This window comes from Homalodisca vitripennis, chromosome 2 (assembly GCF_021130785.1).
Source record: "Homalodisca vitripennis isolate AUS2020 chromosome 2, UT_GWSS_2.1, whole genome shotgun sequence".
Classification (NCBI taxonomy): Eukaryota; Metazoa; Arthropoda; class Insecta; order Hemiptera; family Cicadellidae; genus Homalodisca; species Homalodisca vitripennis.
The window spans coordinates 79,741,313-79,764,355 of NC_060208.1; the positions used below are offsets into that span (position 1 = coordinate 79,741,313).

The 23,043-nt window shown below is 34.9% G+C and overlaps 1 protein-coding gene across 1 annotated transcript in view; it reads left to right on the plus strand.

The window, feature by feature from the left end:
* The first annotated feature begins 9,278 nt into the window (after positions 1-9,278).
* LOC124354233 (ATP-binding cassette subfamily G member 4) overlaps positions 9,279-23,043 on the plus strand; it is a 132,170-nt gene continuing 118,405 nt past the window's right edge. Inside the window, exon 1 of the mRNA XM_046804539.1 lies at positions 9,279-9,439. Coding sequence (XP_046660495.1) covers positions 9,370-9,439 — 70 coding nt within the window. The 5' untranslated portion in view covers positions 9,279-9,369. The remainder of the gene's footprint in view (positions 9,440-23,043) is intronic.

A 23,043-nucleotide genomic window follows, 5' to 3' on the forward strand; every position in this document is an offset into this window, starting at 1 on the left:
TTGGGACATGCAGAAAAACCTTACCAACTAAAAAAGAACTATCAACTAAGTTATGTAAAATTTTATAAATGTATAAAATAATAGATCGGTTTCGTCTTGTTAACAAAGTTTCAAAAGAAAAAATACTTCTTAAGACAGTTGTTGACAGGTTTCGCTCACAAGAAACATGAAATCTTTTAAAATATAAATACCTTAGAAACTTGTTTTGAATTAGCTCCAAAGAAGCAATGCTATGTAATGAATAAGGGGTCCAAATTATTGCACAATACTCCAGCCTACTTCTTACGAATGCATTGTATAGTTTAATGATAGGATTAATTGAATGAAAAATCATCGTGTTTCTAATTACAAAACCCAACATCCTATGGCATCCATTAATGATAAAATTAAGGTGATTTTCAAACGTAAGAGCCGAGTCAAAAATTACGCCAAGATCTTTAACATGAGTCACTAGTAGTAGCTTAGTGCCATTTATAGAGTATTCTGGTAGAGTTAAATATTTTTTCCTATATTAGTTAATTAATCTAATAACTAATAAATAAGTTCATCAGGTTCTCAATACAAAGGGCTGTACATTCCATTAGAGACAAGGTTCTGGAGTAAAAGCTCTATTGTAAATTAATAGATTACTCTGCTATATTATTACTAGTATTCCAAGTTGATTATTATGGAAATACTGAAATAACTAAAGTAAAATCCCGTGTAACTTTGCAATAGAGTAGGCTATTACAACTTAACCAGTAAACATTATAACTTCATTATATTAGTTAACGTTCGCATGAACATTAAGAATAAACTAAACATACTATTTTTTTACAATTAGAACGTCCTAAGTTAAAAAGTAACTTATCTATGTAATATGACTAAAAAATAAGATTTGTCTAAAAATGGTTATTATTTTACAGTCATTGTTTTGCTTTAATGTACTTTGATCGGGAAAATGTTGCTAAAAAATCCGCGATGTTCAAAGAGATTATCCAAGACGTTTACTGAGATTTAGATAAATTTTGTTACTACACATAGTGTGCGTTTGCGTTAACTAATAGTTGTAATTAACTGAACGCAAAAAATGAAACTTCTGAAATTTTTATAAGAAAATCAATTTCAATTTTTGCTATAGAGTATTTCGAACCAGAGCAGCTATTATTCGGGAGGATGATTTTTTTCATTTACATTCAACATTTGAATTTTCAAAAACTACATTTTCATTTATGTATTGTACATAATCTTATATTTATACCCAACAACACATTGTGTAACAACAAATTAACGTACGTTTGAAAAAGAAAGAAGTTTGTTTCTACAAAACATCCTTTTGTTTCGACTGCTGTTCATCATCTCAGGTGTATTACGTACTTGGGAAACCATCACAAACTATATTCACAAGAAAGTATAACTTTGTGGTTAGGTCAACAAAACTGATTATAATGTTTACTATTAAAGACAGTTTTTAAAATGTCTAATACATTTTTAAGTATACTAATCCAATTAATGATGTGTGTGTGTTTGTTTGTTTGTGTGGCGCACGCGTGGGACTTAAGTACTGTATGATTTTATAAATTTTAGGCTATTAGTGAAATAGTAGTTGACGTAGAGTTACCGGCAAATCATGTAATTGATATACCAATAAATAATTTTTATTCATTGTCAATACAGCTTTGAGACAGCGTAAGAGATCCTTCTTCTTCTGATATAGTAGAGAATGCATCTTCCCTAAGAACGTAATACAATCTTTAATTTTGTTTTTCTGTACTGCTGCTATCTGGAGGTAAAAGCGTGAATTTTTTGCACTTCTTATTTAATTGGTTAAAGATCAGTGTAGTTTGTTTATTTATAAACACTCTGGTTGGTGCTGCTATCTTCTGAGGAACCGCTGAACAAAATTAAATTAATACTCATTGTTCAATTGTGTATTTATCGGAAGCGGAACAATGGCGTCGGAATCGGCCGAGCGCCTTCAATTATTTTTCAGCAATATAAGAACATTTAAGTGTTGAGTGGGTGGAACGTTTCGTCTCCAGGCGCGCTGCCATACAGGCAAAAGTGGACACGTTCTCTGAATAATAACTTGATTTTATATTCACAATAGTGTTTTGATGACAACATCATATTTAACTTTAGAACTGGTCATCAATTTTTCCTGTGTTGGCAGGCTTGTTTTGGTTGATTTTCTTATATACAAAAAAAAAAAAAAAAAACTGCTTCGAGGTGTAGAGTTTGTATAAAAAATACAATTGCTATAAATTGTCCAGCATGAAATATAGAATTTGGTTATGTTATGAAAGAATATGAAAGTGAAAAAGCCAACCCCTCCTCCCCCCCCGTTGAAACTTCCCCGTATCTATCAGACATAAATTCAACAAGTAACAAAAATACGTCTATAATTAAGGCTGCAAAACATTTCATAAAGGTACGTTTTACCAAAATACTAAAATAATTTTAAAATTTATCCTGGATGTTGTTTCTTTATTTATTATTTATTGAACTGTATACTGAACATTTCTAGTCTATAAATTTACTTATGAAAACTTAATAAAAATGCTATTATTATTATTGGAAACTTGTAGAATTATTGTATATTTTATATGACTAAATTTTTTTTTATAAATGACCAGACATTTTTATTTAACGCACAACTAGTAACTGTTGATAGTTTAATTTTTAGTAACAAACATGTTATATATTTATTGAGATTACTCTTTGCATTTATGGTTTCGTATAAATAAACATGACACTCTAACTACATTTTGATTGATAGCCAGTAGAATGATTAAAAAGGAATTCATAACACTCTCAGGTTGAGCGCCAGCGAAACCTATCACACGAGAAGCTGGGAAAATGTAATTCTGTGTGTCTGTATGTCTATCTGTCCATCTATCTGCACGATATCTTAGAAAGAACTAATCTATATACTTGTACTTTGCATAAAACTTCATTTTTATACAAGCAACACACAATTCAACGGGATTTGGCTGAGCGTTAGCTAATATTTTTACATTTTTGTTGTGGGTAACTATAATTACGAGAAAATGAAATAATACATAAATGAGTCCAAAAATGTATTACAATCATACGAAGTTTTAACAAGTGACGTAATAACAAAGGTAGCTTAATGAAATGCGCTGTAGACTTGACATCTCAAGTTGTCCAAATTTCAAACCATGTTTCTAATTCAATGAAAATTATTTATGGAGTCCCTCAAGGATCAATTCTCAGCCCTATTCTGTTCCTGCTCTATGTCAATGACATAGAATCATCACTACCACACGGAAGAATCGTGCAGTATGCGGATGATACGACTCTATGTTTTAATGAAACAACAAAATCAGTTTTAGAACAAAACACCTTTGTTGCAGTAAACAGTTGTGTGCAACATTTTCATAGCCTCAATCTAAAAACAAATTCTTCAAAATCCAATGTTATAAAATTTTCTTTGCGCTCGACAGACTGCGAATATGGCCCGGCCATCGTGTTGGATGAGGCCATATTAGAAAAGTTCCTCGAAATTCCTCGAAATTCCTTGGAATTTACCTTGATCAAGGTTTGACATGGAATTTTCATATCGATTACGTTTGCTCCAAATTAGCCTCAGGCATTTATGTTCTGAGGTCTCTAGCTAAATACTGCCCTATTCAGGTTATGATGACGGCTTATTATGGCTTGATCTATCCACAATCTCACCTATGAACTAGTGCTGTCGGGGTGCATGTGCAAGTAACCAATTTTTAAGAGCGTTCAAGCTTCAAAAACGAGCGATACGCTTCATTGCAAAATTAAAATTAAGAGAGTCGTGCAGGCCAGTTTTCAAAAGATTGCAACTGTTGACTCTGCCAAGTCTCTACATTTTAGAAACAACGTCATATTGTATGTTTAAATGCACCTTGACCAACGGACGGGATGTTCACTCGTACGAGACAAGAGGCAGAGAAAACTACCGAACCAGGAGACACAGGACGGTAGTTCATGAATGTTTGCCCTCACAGGCAACGTTCATCTCTCATCAACAGCTTGCAGATGAAATTAAAAATTCATCTACGCATAAAAAATGTATAACTCGTTTGAAACGCTGTTTAGTGTCCAACGCTTTTTATAGCGTGAACGAGTTTATGGTCATATAACTGGGAGACCGCACAATCAGAAGACTTGCTCTCGAATTGAGGTGGGTAAAAAATTGGCTATGAATAGAGCAGAGAGAGTATCAAAATGTATGTATGAATGAGAGTTCGATGTAACATGGGTGTCAAAATTATTAGATACTTGACGTTTGCTATACAAATGTACTATTTGTCCCCGCAATAAATACTTGACTATTGACTATTGACATTTTGAATGCCTATTATGTGACACGCACTGCGGCGTACTCCTACCCTGTCTTTAAACAGTGTGAGAGATACTTGCTGAGATAATGATAGTACATATTCTGCACTTTTCGAGGAAAGTACTCCTTCGAATGTACTTAAAAATAGTACCCCTGCCTTTTAAAAATATTTAGTAGCCTATTTTATTTTCCTGTCAACTGTGTATCCTGTTAGTGATTACACTATTGTTTCTAACGAAGTATGATTTGAGGATAGGAGGTAATCGGATTTATGGATACTTATGAATTATTGGGCAGGTTACTGAAGATGTAAAAACTGGGATTATTAATTTGCTTATTACAATCAATTTTGAGTTATAAGTTAATATATGTGTTGAAGTGAACATAAATCGTATTAAAATGTGTGCATGTGTAAAAAATATGAGATCAGAAAAATACGTTTTTCTTAGTTACCATGTATTTGATTTGAATAAATATGGTACTAAGACGGGTTCACCAGATTGCATCTACTGCTCGGGCGTTCTCGACGACACGGAACACACCTTCTTCCACTGTCCGCGTTGGGAAAGGCCCCGCCTGGAGGCCACAAGAAAACTCGGTGTTTTTTCGGTGGATACGGTCTGCGAAAACATTATGGAGGATGAGGGGAACTGGGATTGTTTATCACAGTTCGTCCGGGGCATCCTCCTGGAAAAGAAACCCGATCTGGACCGTGAGCCCAGATCCCTTGACCGAGCGGCTGGATAAGGAGCGAGCCCCACGGGCTTAAGCCAAATTTAGGCCTAGCCTGAAGTAATGCGATAAACAATCCCAGGTTAGAATCCTAAAGAGTAGAGGAGGTTTTTTAGTGGGTAAACCCGTTTTTAGGGGAGTCCCACACTACAGGCTGGCCACCTGCGTGCGTAATTGCATTTTTCCTGCCTCTCCCTCAAAAAAAATCTGTTGTCCATTATTGTCTACATTTACGAATAGTAAATTTCTTGCTGCTATTTTGATTATTGTGCATTTTTATTTAATATTTTTAATCAGCCACTAAGAGCATTCTGTTGGCTCTTTAGATTATCCTCTACTATTTACTTCTACCTCAAATTAGGGTGTATACCGAGTTTGTATTAAGTACTAAACAAAAATAATTATTCAGATATATTTACCTATTTTATTAATGTTTTCCAGCCCCTCAAGTAATAAGCTTCGCTTACGCTCAGCCTAGAATGTGATTATTGCTTATTTTGTTATATATGTATAATATTAGTCAGTGCAATAACACAGCCAGTCAATTCTTTACGTTTGTAGGAACCCATCAGTAGATCTGTGACCCAGAGAATTTTAAACGAGCTTATAATTTAGTGAAAATTGAGTGTTTTTTAGCATTTCAGGGAGCCTGTTGTCCATATGAGAGCGAATCATTTTGGGAGTTGTTCAAAATATGTATTTTGTGTTGTAGCCGATAGTTGCTTCTACCCCTTGTACCGTAATTTTAGACCCCCGTTTTACCCCCCCCCCCCCCATCTTACCAAAGCACTTTCAGAAGCAGTATAGAATCACCTCAAGATTACAAAGGCTGAATAATATCTACAGCCTGTGGATCCGAACTCCTGTGATCTACATGTTTACTTGAATCTAATATCTAATCTTGGAATTATTCTAATGGATTTTTTGAAGCCTAAACACAATTCTTGTTGGGAAAAGCTTCCCCAAAGGCGAATTCAGTTCAACAAAATGGGGACAATCAATCCAGAACAGTTCATTTTTAACGCTTGAAACGAAAATGGGAGTATGTTTTTGAAACATAGCAATACGTGGATTATTGATGTTACTCTTCCGTAAACTTTATCAACATATTCATTTCAGGTCATTTAAACTTAATCAAGATGTATTCCCAAAATTATAGAGGGTGTATTACTGCAAGACGTATTCTTACATCTATCTACACATATACAATACTCCTCTATGATTGCTTTCGTGCTGACTAAGATGCAACTTAATAACATTTAATTTTGACTAGTTCTTTTCAAATGATGATCTCAGAAAATATCTGACAGACAATCAATGATACTTTGGATCAATATATGAATATACAATCATAAAATGTAATGTATTCTGCAATTATGACGAACAACCTGATGTGGAACCGTTAAAGTTAAAGACGCCAACGTGTAAAACAGTCTACAAAATTATTTATAAAATGTTTTATACAATGTTAAATTGATTTTAGCAGAGTTACTTTATTTTGCTGCTTTAAAACAAAAGTTTACATAAATCTGAACATCCCTAAGCAGTATGCCTACCCGAGCGATAATGGTTCTACGGTTAAGGTAGTGTAATCCATATTTGATCGGGATATTGTTTTTATTCTAATCTTATATCTCTCTCTAATAACTTACCAAAATACAAAATATAGAAATATTTTCACTACATGAGGAACTAATGGCATTAAAATTGGAAATTTAAGCATTTTTGTAATCAGCCCAAAATAAAACTGACCAAAATAAAAATTTAATACAATATGGATATGAAATAAAGCTTTAGGGAGTGACTTGTTTTAAATAATCAATCACATAAAAAACTATACTTTTTAATTAAGTATAATTTATCAAACGAAGTGCTTTAATACACTTTTGCTTACGGAAATGAAACGTTTATGTACCTATATGTCATTTATCACACATGCCATAAACAATTCACATCCTTATTTTCGATGATTTTTCTTTGGACCTGATCATAAGACTATGTAAATTCATCTTCAAATGCCTAGAATCCTTTGTATACGATCAAACAAAGTTTCCATTTTTCCTTATATTACATATTCTATCTCCAGAACGGTATCTTAAACGGCTTTGATCTAAGTTTTGTTGAAATATACAACAAATGTGTAATAACCACAGAAAGCGCCATCTTAAAAAAAGGAAATATACCTTATAATTTCACTCTTATTTCTAAAAGTTTAAAGTAGTTCACTTTTAAACAACTCACTGTGTCTCAATGATATGGAGATTTCTAACTTTACTTTAGTGTAAAGACACGTTTTGCACATTTCGAAATATTCAGATAGAAAGTAGAAATACTTGGTTACCCCTTAGAATAACCAAATTTCAATTAAATATATGGCAAGTAATGGTTGGTGTGTAGACAACACATTTCTTTATCTAGTATATTAATATGTTTTGTACGGGTGAAGTGTGGAGTGAGGAGGGGTCTGGGCCAGATGTTTTCTGTCCCTCCCTCCTTTCATTCACCAGCAGAACAGTTCAATGTACCAGTCCTACAGCACGCAGCTGCAATGCTGACGTCATAAAGCGACCTTGCTTTCTTATCTCTTGCTTTAACACGCTGTAAAAAATATTTAGCACTTGCGAGATTTTCTTGTATTTAACATTATCTGAAATCGTTGAGGTACAGTATAGAGGATGGACGGGTTATAATAAAGATGATCAAATAATACGGATTATAATAAACAAATAACCAATTCAGTAGGAACTAATATTTTAAAATAAAATACAAGGCAAACACCATATGTCCGTAACATAGTTTAGAACGTCATATTAAATTAAAAATTAAGCTACTTTTTTCTGTCATGCTTTCTTCACAAGGTCATAATTGATTTACGTCCACTACCACTATTATTTTCGGCAGAAAGTTTCAAGGCTATAGTGATGAGGTTAAAGGATCTTGATAGCAAACACAACTTTCCATTCATCCATCAACATTTTAATGTAAAGTCTCCTGTCTATATTATAGTGCAATAGTAATAGTAGTAGTAAATCGTAAAATTCCTCTAAAACTGTATCCTTGGTGATCTTAAGCAGTTATCCAACTCATTCTTCCGAAAGTTGCTAATAATTAAAACGAATTTGATACTCTAAAAATACAATTACTGTATTACAATAAACAACGGTTATCTAGTATTAAGTACAGCAATATATCTACAGTGAATGTAAACATAACTGTAACATAGGTAAAATATTTTCTTACAGTGAAGCTATTTATCTTGTAAATATTGAAACTAAGTTTAATTCAATTTTAATTTGCTTCTACTTGAATATCTCATTTTAAAGTTACAAGCCCTCTAGCAACACTACAAATAGGACAACCAGGGGCGTAGTCAGCGTGGGGGTCTAAGAGGTCCGTTCCCCCAAATTTGATTTTTTTCAATGATTTTTTTAGCAAACGATAACTATTATTTAAATTATTCAGTATTACTAACATGTACTTCTGAAAGATAGTTCTCAACATTGAAACGGGTCAAGAACTTTTTATGGAACAAAATTGGGAATGAGCGGTTGACTGTACTTGCCTTATTTTATGTCCACTAGAAGAAAATATCAGTCGTCTTGACACCCTCCCCCCCCCTCACTAATGTTTTTACTGGCTACGTTCTTGGGACAAGCTATCAACCCTTAATTAATTTATTCTCCAAAGTACTGTCGATTAACAAACAACATGGACTGTGATCGAAGCACATCCAGTGCTTTAGAGTGAACGGTGATGGATTATGTGATCAGAGTTGATCGGAACTGGGCAAACGGCTCTGGAGCGCAGAAACGGTACGGTTGAAGATGTTTTGGTTCGCTTTTGATCTATGACAACTGAAGATGATCATTGGAACAATTTGCTCTTTCGGTTGAATGGTTGTAAATATACTCTAACTAAAATTCTGACTGTTAGTGTCTACGATACTATTTTGACTGATTATTTAATCAGGATTTGCTTGACCTTTTCTGTGAATAACAAAGAAGCTGATAATAATATATTGTAAAAGTATCATAGACAATATCAATGAAAACTCGTTTATTCAAAGGTTGAAGGCAGTTGAGGCGAAGTAAAGGCCAAATGCTGCATCCTCAACTCTGTTGTGTTCTCATTAGTTTCCGTTTCCGCCCGATTTAGATTAGGAACATTTATCCATGCTACTCTAGCGACTCTGGTGGGGGCTTGTTACAGCTCTCGCTTCGTCGCCCTCGCTCATGGACAATCAGTCGCTGCTGTGAGCCGCGCCCGCGCGGAAGTATTTTCGGTGATTATTGTGTCGTTGTTTGTTGTGCTGTGAAAAAATGGATGTGGAATTTAGAAATTTGACATTCAAAGTGGACAGGGGGATTGTACCTTTTTTTGGAAATAGAGGTGAGTTGTTTGACATTACATTCGTCTTTCTGAAATAAAATGCGTCTGTGATCATTTGAGGTTATGTTCATTTGTTCTTGTTTACCACATGATCTTAATGTTTACAAACAATACAGCTTGGACAGCTCTTTTATGCATTTGTTGTGTTTTTGTTTTAAATTAAATTTCACAGTTCTGGACATGTTGGCATATTAGAAATATGTATAAGTTGTTACAGTATATTATTTCTTCAATACGTTATCACGCACTATTGTTTATGTTCAATTGTTTATTAATCAGGAGTCATTAAAATGTCATTATTTAATAATATAGATTTTTTTATTATTTAGGTTTTTGATAATGTACGATATTTATTTACGGCTTGGAAGTAGGTGGTTATGCTCGTTATTTTTAATTGTGTTATGTAATTCGTCCAACATTAAATAATGTGTAACAAAGACTTATTTTTAGGGATTTCACTTATTTAATTGTAAATGCTTCGTTTCGGGTTTTCAACGTGGTTACAATGCCAGTCAGTCGTTCATAAGATTTAAGTCAGCCTACAGTCATAATCTGATTGAATTGACTTGTTTTGTATACTTTATTGAAATTATTATTGTTAGCTTGAACTAAAATAATAGTATTAAATTATTGTTATTATGTTATACGTAAACATGGATTGTAGATTATTGCACACCGTGGATCTCTACGATCTAGAAAGCCTTTCCGGTTCCTTCCTGTCCCCTTGGGCATGTTTAAATTATCGATTTAGTGAAATTTCGCAGCAAATTACAAAATAACCTAACAGAATGGCCATCGAATTAAAACCTAAGTGTGAACATTGTACATTACTGCTTTAATTCATATTTTGTCAAATTATATCTCAATTAAAAGTAAAACTAAACAAAAAAATGTGGATAACTGTGTATACCAATGAGTGCTGATTTTAATATAGTTCTCTGGAGTGGAAATATAATAAAATATAGTTTTAGAAAGTCAAATTTTAACTCCATGACTTAACCAAAATAAAGTATGCGTACTCTGCACTAGAAATTACTTGGGATATTAAAAGAAAGAACTGCAGGATATAAATATATGGAATTCACAATATATTAGGTTAAACGAGTCGTTGAAATTCTGTCCATTTGCATGTCAAAATCACACCGCTGAGTGGCAGAACAGGGAAGTAGAAAAATTCTAGAAGTATTTCAACTAGGTCTTGCAGTTGCAAGGCAAGTCACGTTGTAGGAATCAATCGGTCACATATACGGGAATCTCGGGCGTGTCTTTATAAGGTGATTTTCCGTGTACAGGTGTGTCTTTAAGGCCGATGAAGCATTTCTCTGCAGCATAATGCAGCAGGCGTTGTAAGTAAACCGGTAACATATATCGAAATCTATTTTGGTTAAAGCAATGAAGCAAGTTTCATTACTTTCTGAAGTAGGTACGTTTTTATACATATGAATTTATAACCATTTATTACCTAGGACACATTATATATGCTTTTTATTAAAATGCACGCATCATTAGTCCTAGGTTGGGTAATAAAGTGTCAACTGTTTTTGTTAACACGCAGAGTTAACGCCATTCTCTAGAAGGCGGGCATATGGATAAAAAGCACCCTTTTCCAAAGCGAATTGTTGAAGTAGAACTAATTGCCTTCGCGTTCTTCTGCAAAACATTTAAAGACGTGAAATAATAGCCTGCACTGATGTCACCTGTTCTTGTCTGATGACCTAAGCACATCGACTCAGCAAGTAAGAGAAGTAAGATAATCCGTTGCCAGTATAATCCAAGCACGGCAGAATCTAATTACAGATTCCCAATTTCTTAACCTATATCTCTAAGCATAGTCATAAAAACAACATCCACAACTAAGCAAAACATATCGATTTGTCTTAAAGTTCGGCCGATCCTATTTTGAACTCACGATTAACATTTAAAATATGCTTAAACTTCACTCGTAAGGGCTTCTCAAAAGATTTCTACATCCATATATTACTTTTGACTCAGTCAGGACTCTAAAACGTCAGTGCTCACCGTACTTTTCGCCAATGTTGCATTAAGGATGGCGGCATTCTTAGTAAGCTCATAATAACCACAGGACATCGTCAGTGAACTCTAATGCAAATAGATTCCGTTTGCCATCTTAAGGCAGGTCTGGAAGATCCCTGTCGATTAATGTGGAATTGATGGAAAATTACAATATGACTGGGGTACACAGATTATGACAATAGAGTTGAGGACGAGATGAAATAAAAGACTACAATTAACGTTGCTATTGGAATTATCATTATTTTAGGGTAATTTGGTCAAATCCAAGGGAAAGCCTAATAAGATGGCGGTATATTCTCGCGTTACCGGTTTCCACAGGAAGAATAGCACACGATTAGGGCGAGTCGAGCCCAAACAAGATGGGTTGAGTCAGAAGATGAAGTAGACGTTATCATCTCTTGTTAGATGAAGGAAACAGGATTTTTCTGGACATTTGCCATCGTTCATTGAAACAAAAAAATCAGTAACACTACGTTTCGAGGTCTGCAATCTGATCTCTTCTTGAAGTATAATAACTAACTTTGGCTTTGCGGGAGGAATGTTCTTGAGGAAAAGACTGACCTCACAACGAAACCAACGACTCATAGTAGGAAAGCCAGTAAAATTGTGTCTTCTGCTTATAAATCTTTACTTAAAATATAGAATTGCATATCATCATCGTGAAAGATGCCTCCTTCAAAATAGTATTGAATGTGAAAAAACTGAATTAAAAACCTTGATCGGTACTAAGTTCAACAACACTCTCGAAAGCATCTAAAATAGATGTAAAAAAAGTTTCTGAAATAGACAAGAAAAAGAACATCTAAAAACATGAAAAAAATTAGGCCCAAACAATGTGATTTGCCTAAGGATATCAAGATGAATACGGATGCAAATAATAAAAATGTAATCAACCTCTTTTCAAAAATCCTCAATGAAGCGGAAATGTCAGTTTTATCCAAGGGTTTCAACTTTTCTGTGACACAAAAATCGGTAAAGGCACTGGATTTCGTAACTGGAATCGAGTCGGCTGTTTCACAATTATCTGAGGAACAGGGTGACCGGTTTCGTCGTGAGGCCAGTCTTTTCCTCAAGAACATTCCTCCCGCAAAGCCCAAGTTAGTTATATACCTGAAGAAGAGATCAGATTCCAGATCTCGAAACCTAGTGTTACTGATTTGTTTCACTGAACGATGGCAAATGTCCGGAAAAATCCTGTTTCCTTCACAATCCTTCCATCGTAAAAAATAAACTTCTTGTTAGATGTTATGCAGATTGAAAATCTTGGTAGTCATTATTCTTAATGATCTAGCTGTATCTTTTACCGAGTTGGTCGAGAAGCAAGTCGCTTATATTTGAAACACCAATCGTTACAGTGTAAAGTGATTGCTTAAAGTTGATTGATGGGATGGGTTGTTGTATAGAATTCTTTAGAGATGGATTTGAATTCCGATCAAATCTTAATGCCATTGCATAATTTGCATAGGTGAACTCTACCTCCCTTGGAATCCATAGGATTGTATATAGTTAGATCAAGTTCAAATCATCAGAATCCAACAACGATATGCATAACAATAGGAAATTGACACTTAAAAGTCTAGTACCGACGAGGTTGCCATAAGTCTAGAAGATCCTGCCTAATAAGGTAAGTAAATATAGGTGACGATCTGTGCAACATTATCAATACAGTGGTTAGAGCGAGGTATCTGTGTTGCTGAGAATGATTTGAGTGCTGTGGATACATAATCCATCATTGAGCGTGATCTGTATGAGAAATACAATATCGAGGCCAATAAAATTGTCTTCTCGTAGTGCAAGATCACTAATCGCGGATGTTGTCATCTCAGAGCTCAGGTTTTAGTGGTAGCCTAGCATATCGGTTTCTTGGGTTACCGCTAATCATCCCTCCTTAGATAACAACATGGACGCCATTAGATGGAATAAAATAACCATAAGAGCTGTGTGGTGACAGACAATCCATCCGACTCTCTCGCGTGTGAAAGTCGGTTGAATGAACATCGAACCGGTGTTGCTATACCCGTCCCATATTTATTTCTTTCCTTTTCTTATTTTTATCCTTACTCACCTGTGTTGCTGGGTACTACTGAACATATGATGGTTGACCAATAACGGATCTTAATTTTTGTAAAATCTTTCCCATCACAGTAACGTAAAAATGTCCATCCAACATTCAAACACATATAATCATATCTTTCATTAATAACATTTCAACTTGACCATATTACTTATGTACCTTGTTATGTGAGGAATCGGCAACAAAATGTTGCGATTCGACGCGGTTTAAACAGAAGGGAAAGCTTGCTGTTTCCGGTTTCCAACGCTCTATTGTCCAGAAAATCCCTACATCATCGCATATATGATACTAGAAACCCAAGTAACAGCCACATGTGTTCGTTATGCTATCACCAAGGAGCAGCCGACAGCAGGAATGAGCATCCTTGTACTTGTCACTCTATTCAGATGATTTCGTAGAGATAACGTTTGCGAATCGCTAAAAACCGCGAAGGGAGTTGTTTGTAAATCAAGCGCTAAAACATTTGCAACATCAACCACAATCTAGTCTCCACTTATACTACTCTACTTAGGTTCCGTAAGCAATAGACGTTAGGCCTTTTTTAAGTAAAGTAAAAAATTAACTTACTTATTTAATGTACTTCACTTTTCCTTTTTATTTTATAAAAAGTGCTCACAAAAATGTTTTTTATAAAGATCCGATTAAGATGTTTTAGTATAGATACAATTTATTATTTCATCATGAAACATAGTTCTTTGTTGCAGGACAAATAAATAATCTCCTCATTTACCGAAATCAGAAATGCTTTTCGCAGATCACAATTTGTATCATATTAGAAAGTTTTCTGTGACAGTTAGGGTACTCACGTTTACTGTGAACTACAGGAAAACAAGTAAGAGTGAATTAGAGCGAAAAGCAATCAGTGTACGGGTCTGGATTACCATGAGACCATGTACAGATTGTTAATAATTTCATTACTAAGCCAAGGAGGACGGCCTGGTAAGTAACCACTCCTATTCAACCTTCCGTGTGGGATCACGTTACAGCCGCCTACCGAGCAGAAACAGTTTACGATCTGATATATCGTAGTTACCAGAACCCAATCAACTTGTAGGTGGAGCTTGCATAAATTTAGACATGCCCAACGTGGATCAATGTCTCTTAAAAAAACTGATCTATGCCTAGTCTGGTAAAACTTTAAATTTCAATTTTGTAAGAAAAAGTATGATTAAGAGATTTGGACCTTTTAAGAAGTGTTATTGACAATTCACTTGGACTCTTCTTCGTAACAATGTTTCCTATCTGGCCTTTCCTAGATTCTGGGCAATGAAGGTTGTAGCCACCATTAAATTCTTTGTCTCTTAAAAAAAGGAGGAATATCATTTCAGAATAATTTTATAAGTTAGGGTTTATAGCATCATTGTAGCACAGTTTTACAGTTATCACTTCCACCATAATCTTCTACAAACACCAAACCACTCAGTACCATTTGTAGTTGACGCGACACATTATATATTTAAAAATTAGAACTTTGCACCGATTTAAAATAAAACTTATAAAGTTTTTCGATTGTATTCCCATTAGTGGAAGGACGTTTCAATTTCACAGACATTTCAGGATTCATTGTCCGCGATACAAATTAATGGAATACTGAGCGAAACAGGATCTGACTACAAACTGTAGTAAATGTGATATAATTGCAAGAACGTAAAGAGCCAGGATAAAAATTGGGGGGGGGGGGTTCAGACAACTTATATTTTCCGTAGTGGACAAAGGGTAGGCCCCATTTTGTTCCTTAAAAAGTTCTTGGCCCGTTTCATTGTCGAGAACGATCTTTCATCAGTACATGTCAGTAATACTGAATTATTTAAATAATAATAATAATTTACTAAAAAAGTAATTGAACAAAATGAAAATTTTGTGGGGAGTCCGGACCCCTTGAACTCCCTCGCTGGCTACGTCATTGTATAATTATAGATCGTGGTAGAAGAATTTGATGAAAAGGAAATTCAATTCCATCTTTACATTCCCAGGCTATTTGTCATGCTTGTGGAAGTAATCAATACTATTTCTGAACTGTAGTTCTGGTGTTCATCTTATTCCATTTATTTCATTTGACACGGCTGGCTCGAGAACTGCAACCGTAAATCCCTTCAACAAAACTTAGTGTACAGCTCGGATGTAAAAGGTAATTTGTTCGTGCTCACCATGCTATTACTCTAAGAACGTCACATTTCCCCACTAGGTTGATTGTGGCAATTAATTGCACAAATGCAGTGCTTTTAGCGCCTACATGCAGTAGCTGATCACATCTACGCTCGAGTTTCGAAACCGCTGGGAAATTTCTAAGGTACATCCGTGACGTGTGATGTGGATGTGGATTAGTATCAGGAGATAATACCCCACATTAGGGTGGTCGTGTTGTTAATCATTGCTGTAAGTTGTTTACTAGACCTTGGCTTAGCTGCTCGTGTTGGTGTTGCGTCTTCCTCTACGGTCTACGGAGCCTTCAGAGCTATTGTTCCAGTAGGCTGCTTTCCGACGTAATAGTTGGTAGGCTAGTCTCCACACAGATACGATAATCCAACCCGTTTACTGTGGTATCTCGTATATGGGATTATGAAATTGCACAGCATTAAATAAGAAGTGTTTTTTCAAGTCTTTTAAAATCAAAGGTCCATCTGATTAACATAAATGGATCAACCATAATATTGTTTCTTGACACTCACACAAGACTATGCAGAAATAGTAAATTATTTTTTAAATGGGCATTCTAAATCATATTTATTGTTCAAAACAAATCACAATTGACCATTGGTAAACAACGTTTAATTCCAATTAAGTTCTTTCGATGATAACACCTTCATTATTTCGAGTCTATGTGTAGTCTCTCAAAATCCCACTAGCTTAAATACACTTACTAATAATCCTAACAAAATTTATATTGTCATCACGTACATTTCAGTTTCCTTGATCACACAAGAAACCAGTTTGTCAATAAATATTGTAAAAAATCTATAATGCTCACATAGTTAAATGAAGAGTATATATTTTGGATGCTACAAAATTCTTGCCTGCACGCATTGGAACTGCTTTTGTTTTGCATCTGCAGTTTTATGGATTTTCTTAATGTTATGGTTTGGTAAATCAATGAAATAAGAATACATATCATTGCTACACAATTTAATTTAAGTTTATGGTTGATTCCCTATATCTAGAGAACATTAAACGAGTACATAAAAATAGTATAGTTTAATTGTTATGAAAATGCAACAATTTGTAGTATTTATGAAATAAAAAACAGAAGTATGCTAGCTGTTGTATTAATAAAAAATGGTTATTGGAATTATACCATACCAATGTAGATATATTCGAAAATATTATTGTCGAATACCAAATTTCTTCAATTTCGTGATCAGTTGTCTTGGATTCCAGAAAATACCTTAAACTACGATTTTAATGTTACAAAAAAATTCTGGAAGGATCAAAAACCTTTTGGAAATTACATGTTTTAATGGGAATGAAGGATGACGCGTCGCTTGTACGGACGAAGACTTCACGGACGAAGATGGATCTCTTTTTTTAATTGGAAAGGTAGGAATTACTTCTACAACTGTAATCAATTTTCAGAGAGTTAAACATAGAAAATAACATCGTAATAAGTTTGACGTGTTGCCCAACCCTCTGACACTTAAATCAGAACGATTCTATGCCAAAGCGAATAACTTCCGGCAAGTTCAGAATAACATTTCCCAGACCGGTTTGCTCTCCAAACTCTCACTCACTGTTTTGTTTTTAAGCCGTGAATTCCTTTAGAACCTCTCACGATTCCTTTAGTATCCCATACAGTAGTAGGTTTTTGAGAGTTGCATCTGCAAGTCTATATCTGTAAATAGTTCTCCTAAAATGCCCATCTACCACCGTCGCTTTCGTCAGCTTCTCATAAGAACAGAACAAACTAATTTCAATTTAATTCAGCAGAAAAATTTATCCAGTGTATATTCTTTAATTTCTTTAGCAGAAACTATATTTCTAAACTTAATAAATGGAACCAACTTCCCACCAATATCAAAGTAACATCTAACCTTATTATTTATGAAATTCTTTTTGAATATTTTTTTTCTATAGTGCGGTGGCACTCCTAAACACACTGGTATGTGGTTCGAACTCTAGTTAGGAAATATCCTAATTACATCTATAGTGGGAAAGGCAAATTTAAATCTGTTACACAAAAAAATGATTAAATTGTTCCAAAACATATTGCCCAAAGTGAGTGTGTACCAAAGAAACATTGTCAATTTTTCATCTAACAATATTATGAAAACGTTTTTAGATTCGTAAAATAATTTTCTTCCGCTATTTTTGGTGAGGAAAAAACTACAATTAGTAATAGATATTGCGTATTGTTATTTATCAAATAAATGTAAACTTTATAAATGGTCCAGAAACTAACTTTTTATGACGACAATGTTCTACGTAGCTCACTCCTCTGCGCTTGTGTCCTTAAAATTGTCGTTTCGATCCGCAACTTCTCCACTCCAGCTCTCAGATTACCCGTCCTCTAAGATGAAACAATAGTTAGCCGAAAAGAACATTAAATACTAATGAGGATCAATACCAGATTTGCCCAATTTGACCATTTCTTATATTTGAAAGAGGGGATTCGAGTACTTAAACGAAATGAGTAAGTGTAAGAGAAGAGTAAGCTGAAAAGTAAACACGGATTATTTCAAAATAAATATTTTGTTTATTTTTGTAGTATTTTTTAAACCACCCTCATGTTTTTTCATATGTACATCTATTAGAGGTTATCGGTTTTCGCACAAAACTGCTTTACAAAATATCCTTAAACGCCATTTTCTTCGTTTTCTACTTGGTCTCTTTCAGGTAGAATTAATTGAATTTAAAGAATTAAGTTGTGAGTCGATGTCTTGAGCAATTTTGAGATTTTGAGCAAATCATCAGCAACTTTTTCTGTCACAGATCCCCCGAACCAGCTTTCCTTTAAAATGAGACGTCTTAAACAATTTTACTATTTACAATAACAAACCTGAACTTATTAAGTTTTAGAGTTGTTCTCTAAGGCTTATCAGTAGAACCGCAACTGGTTACGCGGATCACACGCCCCCGCACTGAAATGTTTAATTTTTCTTGGTAGTTATAATAACATAATTACACAATAGTAGTTATAACAATTCGTATAACCTCCCTGAAATAACATTTTGGATACACACCTGGACAACCGGCTCGTAGATTAGACAGGTCTGACGATAAACTGTAAGCCCTCCTCTTGCCCTCCTGAGTCCGATACAGTTTGTTTGGTGATGGATGAATTCAACAAACAACTATGTTATCATTATCTATTTCTTAACAGTAGACTATCACGTTTTCGATGATTCACTTTGCAACACAAGTGTAAGTGTATGTCACAGAGCATCGTGTCACGTTGTATCACTGTGTGACTCACTGCTCGTGACTCACAGGCCTAAAGGTTAGGTTAAGGAATTATTATTCTGCCCAATTCGCGTGACTTCAAAGAGATAAGGCGCTTTTTGTTATTCACACTTATTATTTACTTACACCTAAGCTATTGGTGCCACACGGCGTCACTGTACGATGGACTGGCCATCTGTTGGAACAAAATATTAAATTTTCGAATATTTTAATGGACTGTACGAGGAAAATTAGAAAACTGACTCGAAACTAATACAATCAATGATGACTTTGATTTTCATCTAACATTGATCTGGTGTACAATTTATAAGTTCCCATATATATTATGACTAATAAATTCAAACAGTTTTTTTTATTTTTTTAAATCTTTAAACGATTTGAAATGTAAGTTTATGTATGCCATATGCGATTTTTATAACGATATTTTAACTAAGGGGCGGTTTGATGGTACCAGGATGTTTCTGATTTGTTACTATCATATAGTTTTGAAATTTAAAATATTATACTATTCAAATTAATACTGGAGAAAACTGTTTCCCGTTGTTTACATAAATGTTGATTTAACTTTATGACAGTTAACTATTAACCTTGAGTAATGTTCAATTTCCTGACAAAAGAATGTACGATTGGATTGCACATTGACAAAGTTGCCTTGTACTGCAAGTAAGCGAGTTGCGTTTTATATTTAACAATAAGTAATTCCTAAGACTCACCATTCAGTGTATTCCTACAGAAGTACCTATTTGTCTTATTTCTGTTGTGGAAGAAATGTGGTTATTCATTTTGTCTCATAACAGTTTTTGATTACCAAAGTTTGTCTTTTAGGATTAAATATCAGTCCTAGATTGACGTTACTTGTTTTACGGAGTAATTAAACCAGAATTTTTAAAATAGTACCAAACCAATAACTTCCTTGGAAATAGTATTGTGCATTATATGAAATAAAACTAATAAAGTAAGCTAAATCAATGTGAAAGTTCAGTATAATGCAAATACAGAGTGTTACAACCCACAAATAGAATGCCGCACAATCGTAGCCTAGTGAGTATAGCGATTATCGCGAGATAGTCGAATCAAGCAACGCCCAGCGTGGTTGTGACTTGGACTGGTGACCGGTCCCAGTCATTACAGCATTTCATCCGCCTAGACATTGGTAGTCATTTGAAAGCAATTAATTTAGGCCACTTGTAAAAACATATACATGTAAATACTTCTTCTTCATTTACATATACCTATTCACTTACTCTCATGGCTATTGATATCCAAGGACTACATCTTCCAATCTCCGCATTTTCTTCACTAACCTTCATTATGTTCATGACGTTATCACTTGGCCTTTCCATCTTTTCTTTGGGCATCTAAGATGGTGTTCTCGCATCATGGCTTCTTTTTCGAATGTGGTTGATTAGAGAGTCATCTTTCTTTTTTAATTTGTGCCCAACCCTCCGCAAACTGTGGTATTTGGCTTCGACTACAATATCAGGTGCTTTGAAGAGATCACTAATTTCTTTATTGTGATTTATTCTCTTCATTTAATTTTCCCATGTGGGACCAAAGACTTTTCTTAGTATTTTATTTCCTTGTAGTAATCTTTTTAACTGAATTTTGTTAAAGCTAATATTGACTTGGCTCTATTCAAAAGGATTGGTATTGTTATTGTTCTATAGATAGTATGTTTTGTGTTGGTAGTTAAAAAGCTTCGAAGACAAGTTTATTTAAGGCAAACTTGTATCTATTGGCTGTATTTATTCTGGTTTACATTCGCTTCTAACGCTCGAAAATAAATTTTCATGGTGTCTAAATTAAACAAATTTGTACGCTCTTGGATTTGATGTCTGTTTATTCTTAAATGGATTGGTTGTCCTAAAGGTGTCCCTTTTCTAGTTTTAATGTAAATAATTTCGCAATACACATTAGTAATTTCATGCCCTAAGGTTACATGACGAGTCAAGGCGTATATAGTAGTAGAGTCTGTTGTTTTGTGTCTTCAATTTATCTTAATAATGTGTTGTTCACGCCAAAGTAAAACCTTGAGGTTGCTGTTGGCTATTGTTTTTCTGCCATAATTGTCATCAGTCTAACCTTGTCATTGTTGTTTTCTTTGAGTTATGTGAGATGCATTATTATATTGTTCAATGTCGTGATGAAATGGCTCATATACATTGTTAGCAGTTGAGCTGATATATATATCTTAACGCAGAAGGCATTACGAAATCATCAACTTATCCTCCTTCTGGTAGTACGTCATGAATGAAGAAGTCAGAACTGAGAGATTCTTCAAGTCTGTTAGTTAAGCTTTTGTTTTTATTAAAATCCCTTATTGTTATTTTCTAAAAATAGTATTCCGAATGGATTTTTATTCAAGCAATTTGTAAAAATTATAGATCTAGACAACTTCTCATAATAGAACTATTCTTGATTTTGAGATGTTACCTAAAATAACGTTTCCGTAATTAAATAAGTTGTGTCAAAAAAGCAACAATGTTTATCCTTTTGTCCTATTTCACTTTAACGTCCAGACAAAGCTGTTGGTCAAATACGCTCGACAACCGTTGCTTTATCAAAACTTTTAACTTTAACGTGTAAATAAAGTTGGCCTATTGGGCAAGGACGCTTGACAATGGTGGATTTACTGAAACCAGTTAAATTTAGCCTACATACTACCCATTGACCGCAAACGATTTGGCCCCCTGACGGAACCATTGGCTAAAAACCTGAAGATAATAAAATATATGACATCTGTTTATAACTAAACACTGCTTACATTTCGTGTCCTAGTTCCTCAGTACTGCCCGTCCATCAGACCCATATTAGCTTGTAAAGTGCTGGGCGGAGACGCAGGAAAAGGACCATCTTGTTAGAGGTCCGCGTTATGGAACTAGAGGCATTCCAGCGCCACCGCCTCCGTAGGCTATTTGGCTGGGCCCCAGTCTCAGTCCAGTTCCGCTGAGCCACGGCTACTTCCGGGTCACTTTTGGGTTCGCCACTAATTAATTAGGCTGCCTTGTTGTGTATTCTTCTAACTTTCGTAATTACTCGCGAATCTTCTAAGCCTAATTAGGATTTATATTCCACAAAGAAATCAGATTATTTTTTCCCAGTGGTCCTTAGTTTCAATATGTAATAATGTGAGTGCCTAAAATATAGAGAACCATTACGGTGGTACTAAACATCAACTGCAATAACACAATTTATCACTGCTATCATTCCATAATAGGTAGGACCTTAGCTTCATGAACGCTACTTTTTTGTTTGATTGTTTAATGAGGAGCCGATCCCCTGCGCGTCCTCATGGGCCACTGGCATCTGCGAGGATCTTAACAAACAGTAAGGGGAAGATTAGATACAGTTCAAGGACGATGTTACTGATAAGAAGGGCTACAGTCGCAGACAGGATTCGAACCTGCTCTATCACTAACTCCGTCGGTAATCAAACCTCTCTGCTTATCAGATGATGGTGCATATATCGAGTGCTTGAAGAAACATTTTTATTAATTAAAACACATACAATTAACCATTTCTCAAAATTAGATCAGCATCTCCCCTGGAAGAGTTGGAGGGGGGCTTCATAGAAGAGTTCATGTCTATGGGGGGGGGGGTCCTTATTTCTTTGCACGCCGCGCAATTAGTGGATATGAGCCTACGTGAAGTTGTAAAAGTTCAAAGAGATTTTCGAAAGGAATCGTTTTCCACTGTATCTCTATCCACGGCACGTGCTTTACAAAGGAATGACGAAGTGGAGGCCAGCGATATTGGTCAGCACTTTCTTCAGGTAGCCCTCCTACCTCTTCCGGTTTCCGGTCAGTCGGAGTGACAATTCTAGTACGTGCTATTGTTACTTATGTAACGATAGTGGACACCCCGGCTAGCTTGTTCTGTCTTCCTGCATTCCCGTATGTTCTAGTGATGCGCGATTGCGAGAGGTTATTACAATCGAAATGTTCCTTCTCGAGAGGTTCTGCTTAACGATTGTTTCGATTGCTTAGCGAGAGGTCTTTACAATCGAAAGGTTTCTCTCGATTGTTGCATTCGTTAAGCCAATTTGTTATTGTTTACTTTTCACGAGCCTGTCTCAACCTGTTTTTCATACTTCCATTCCATA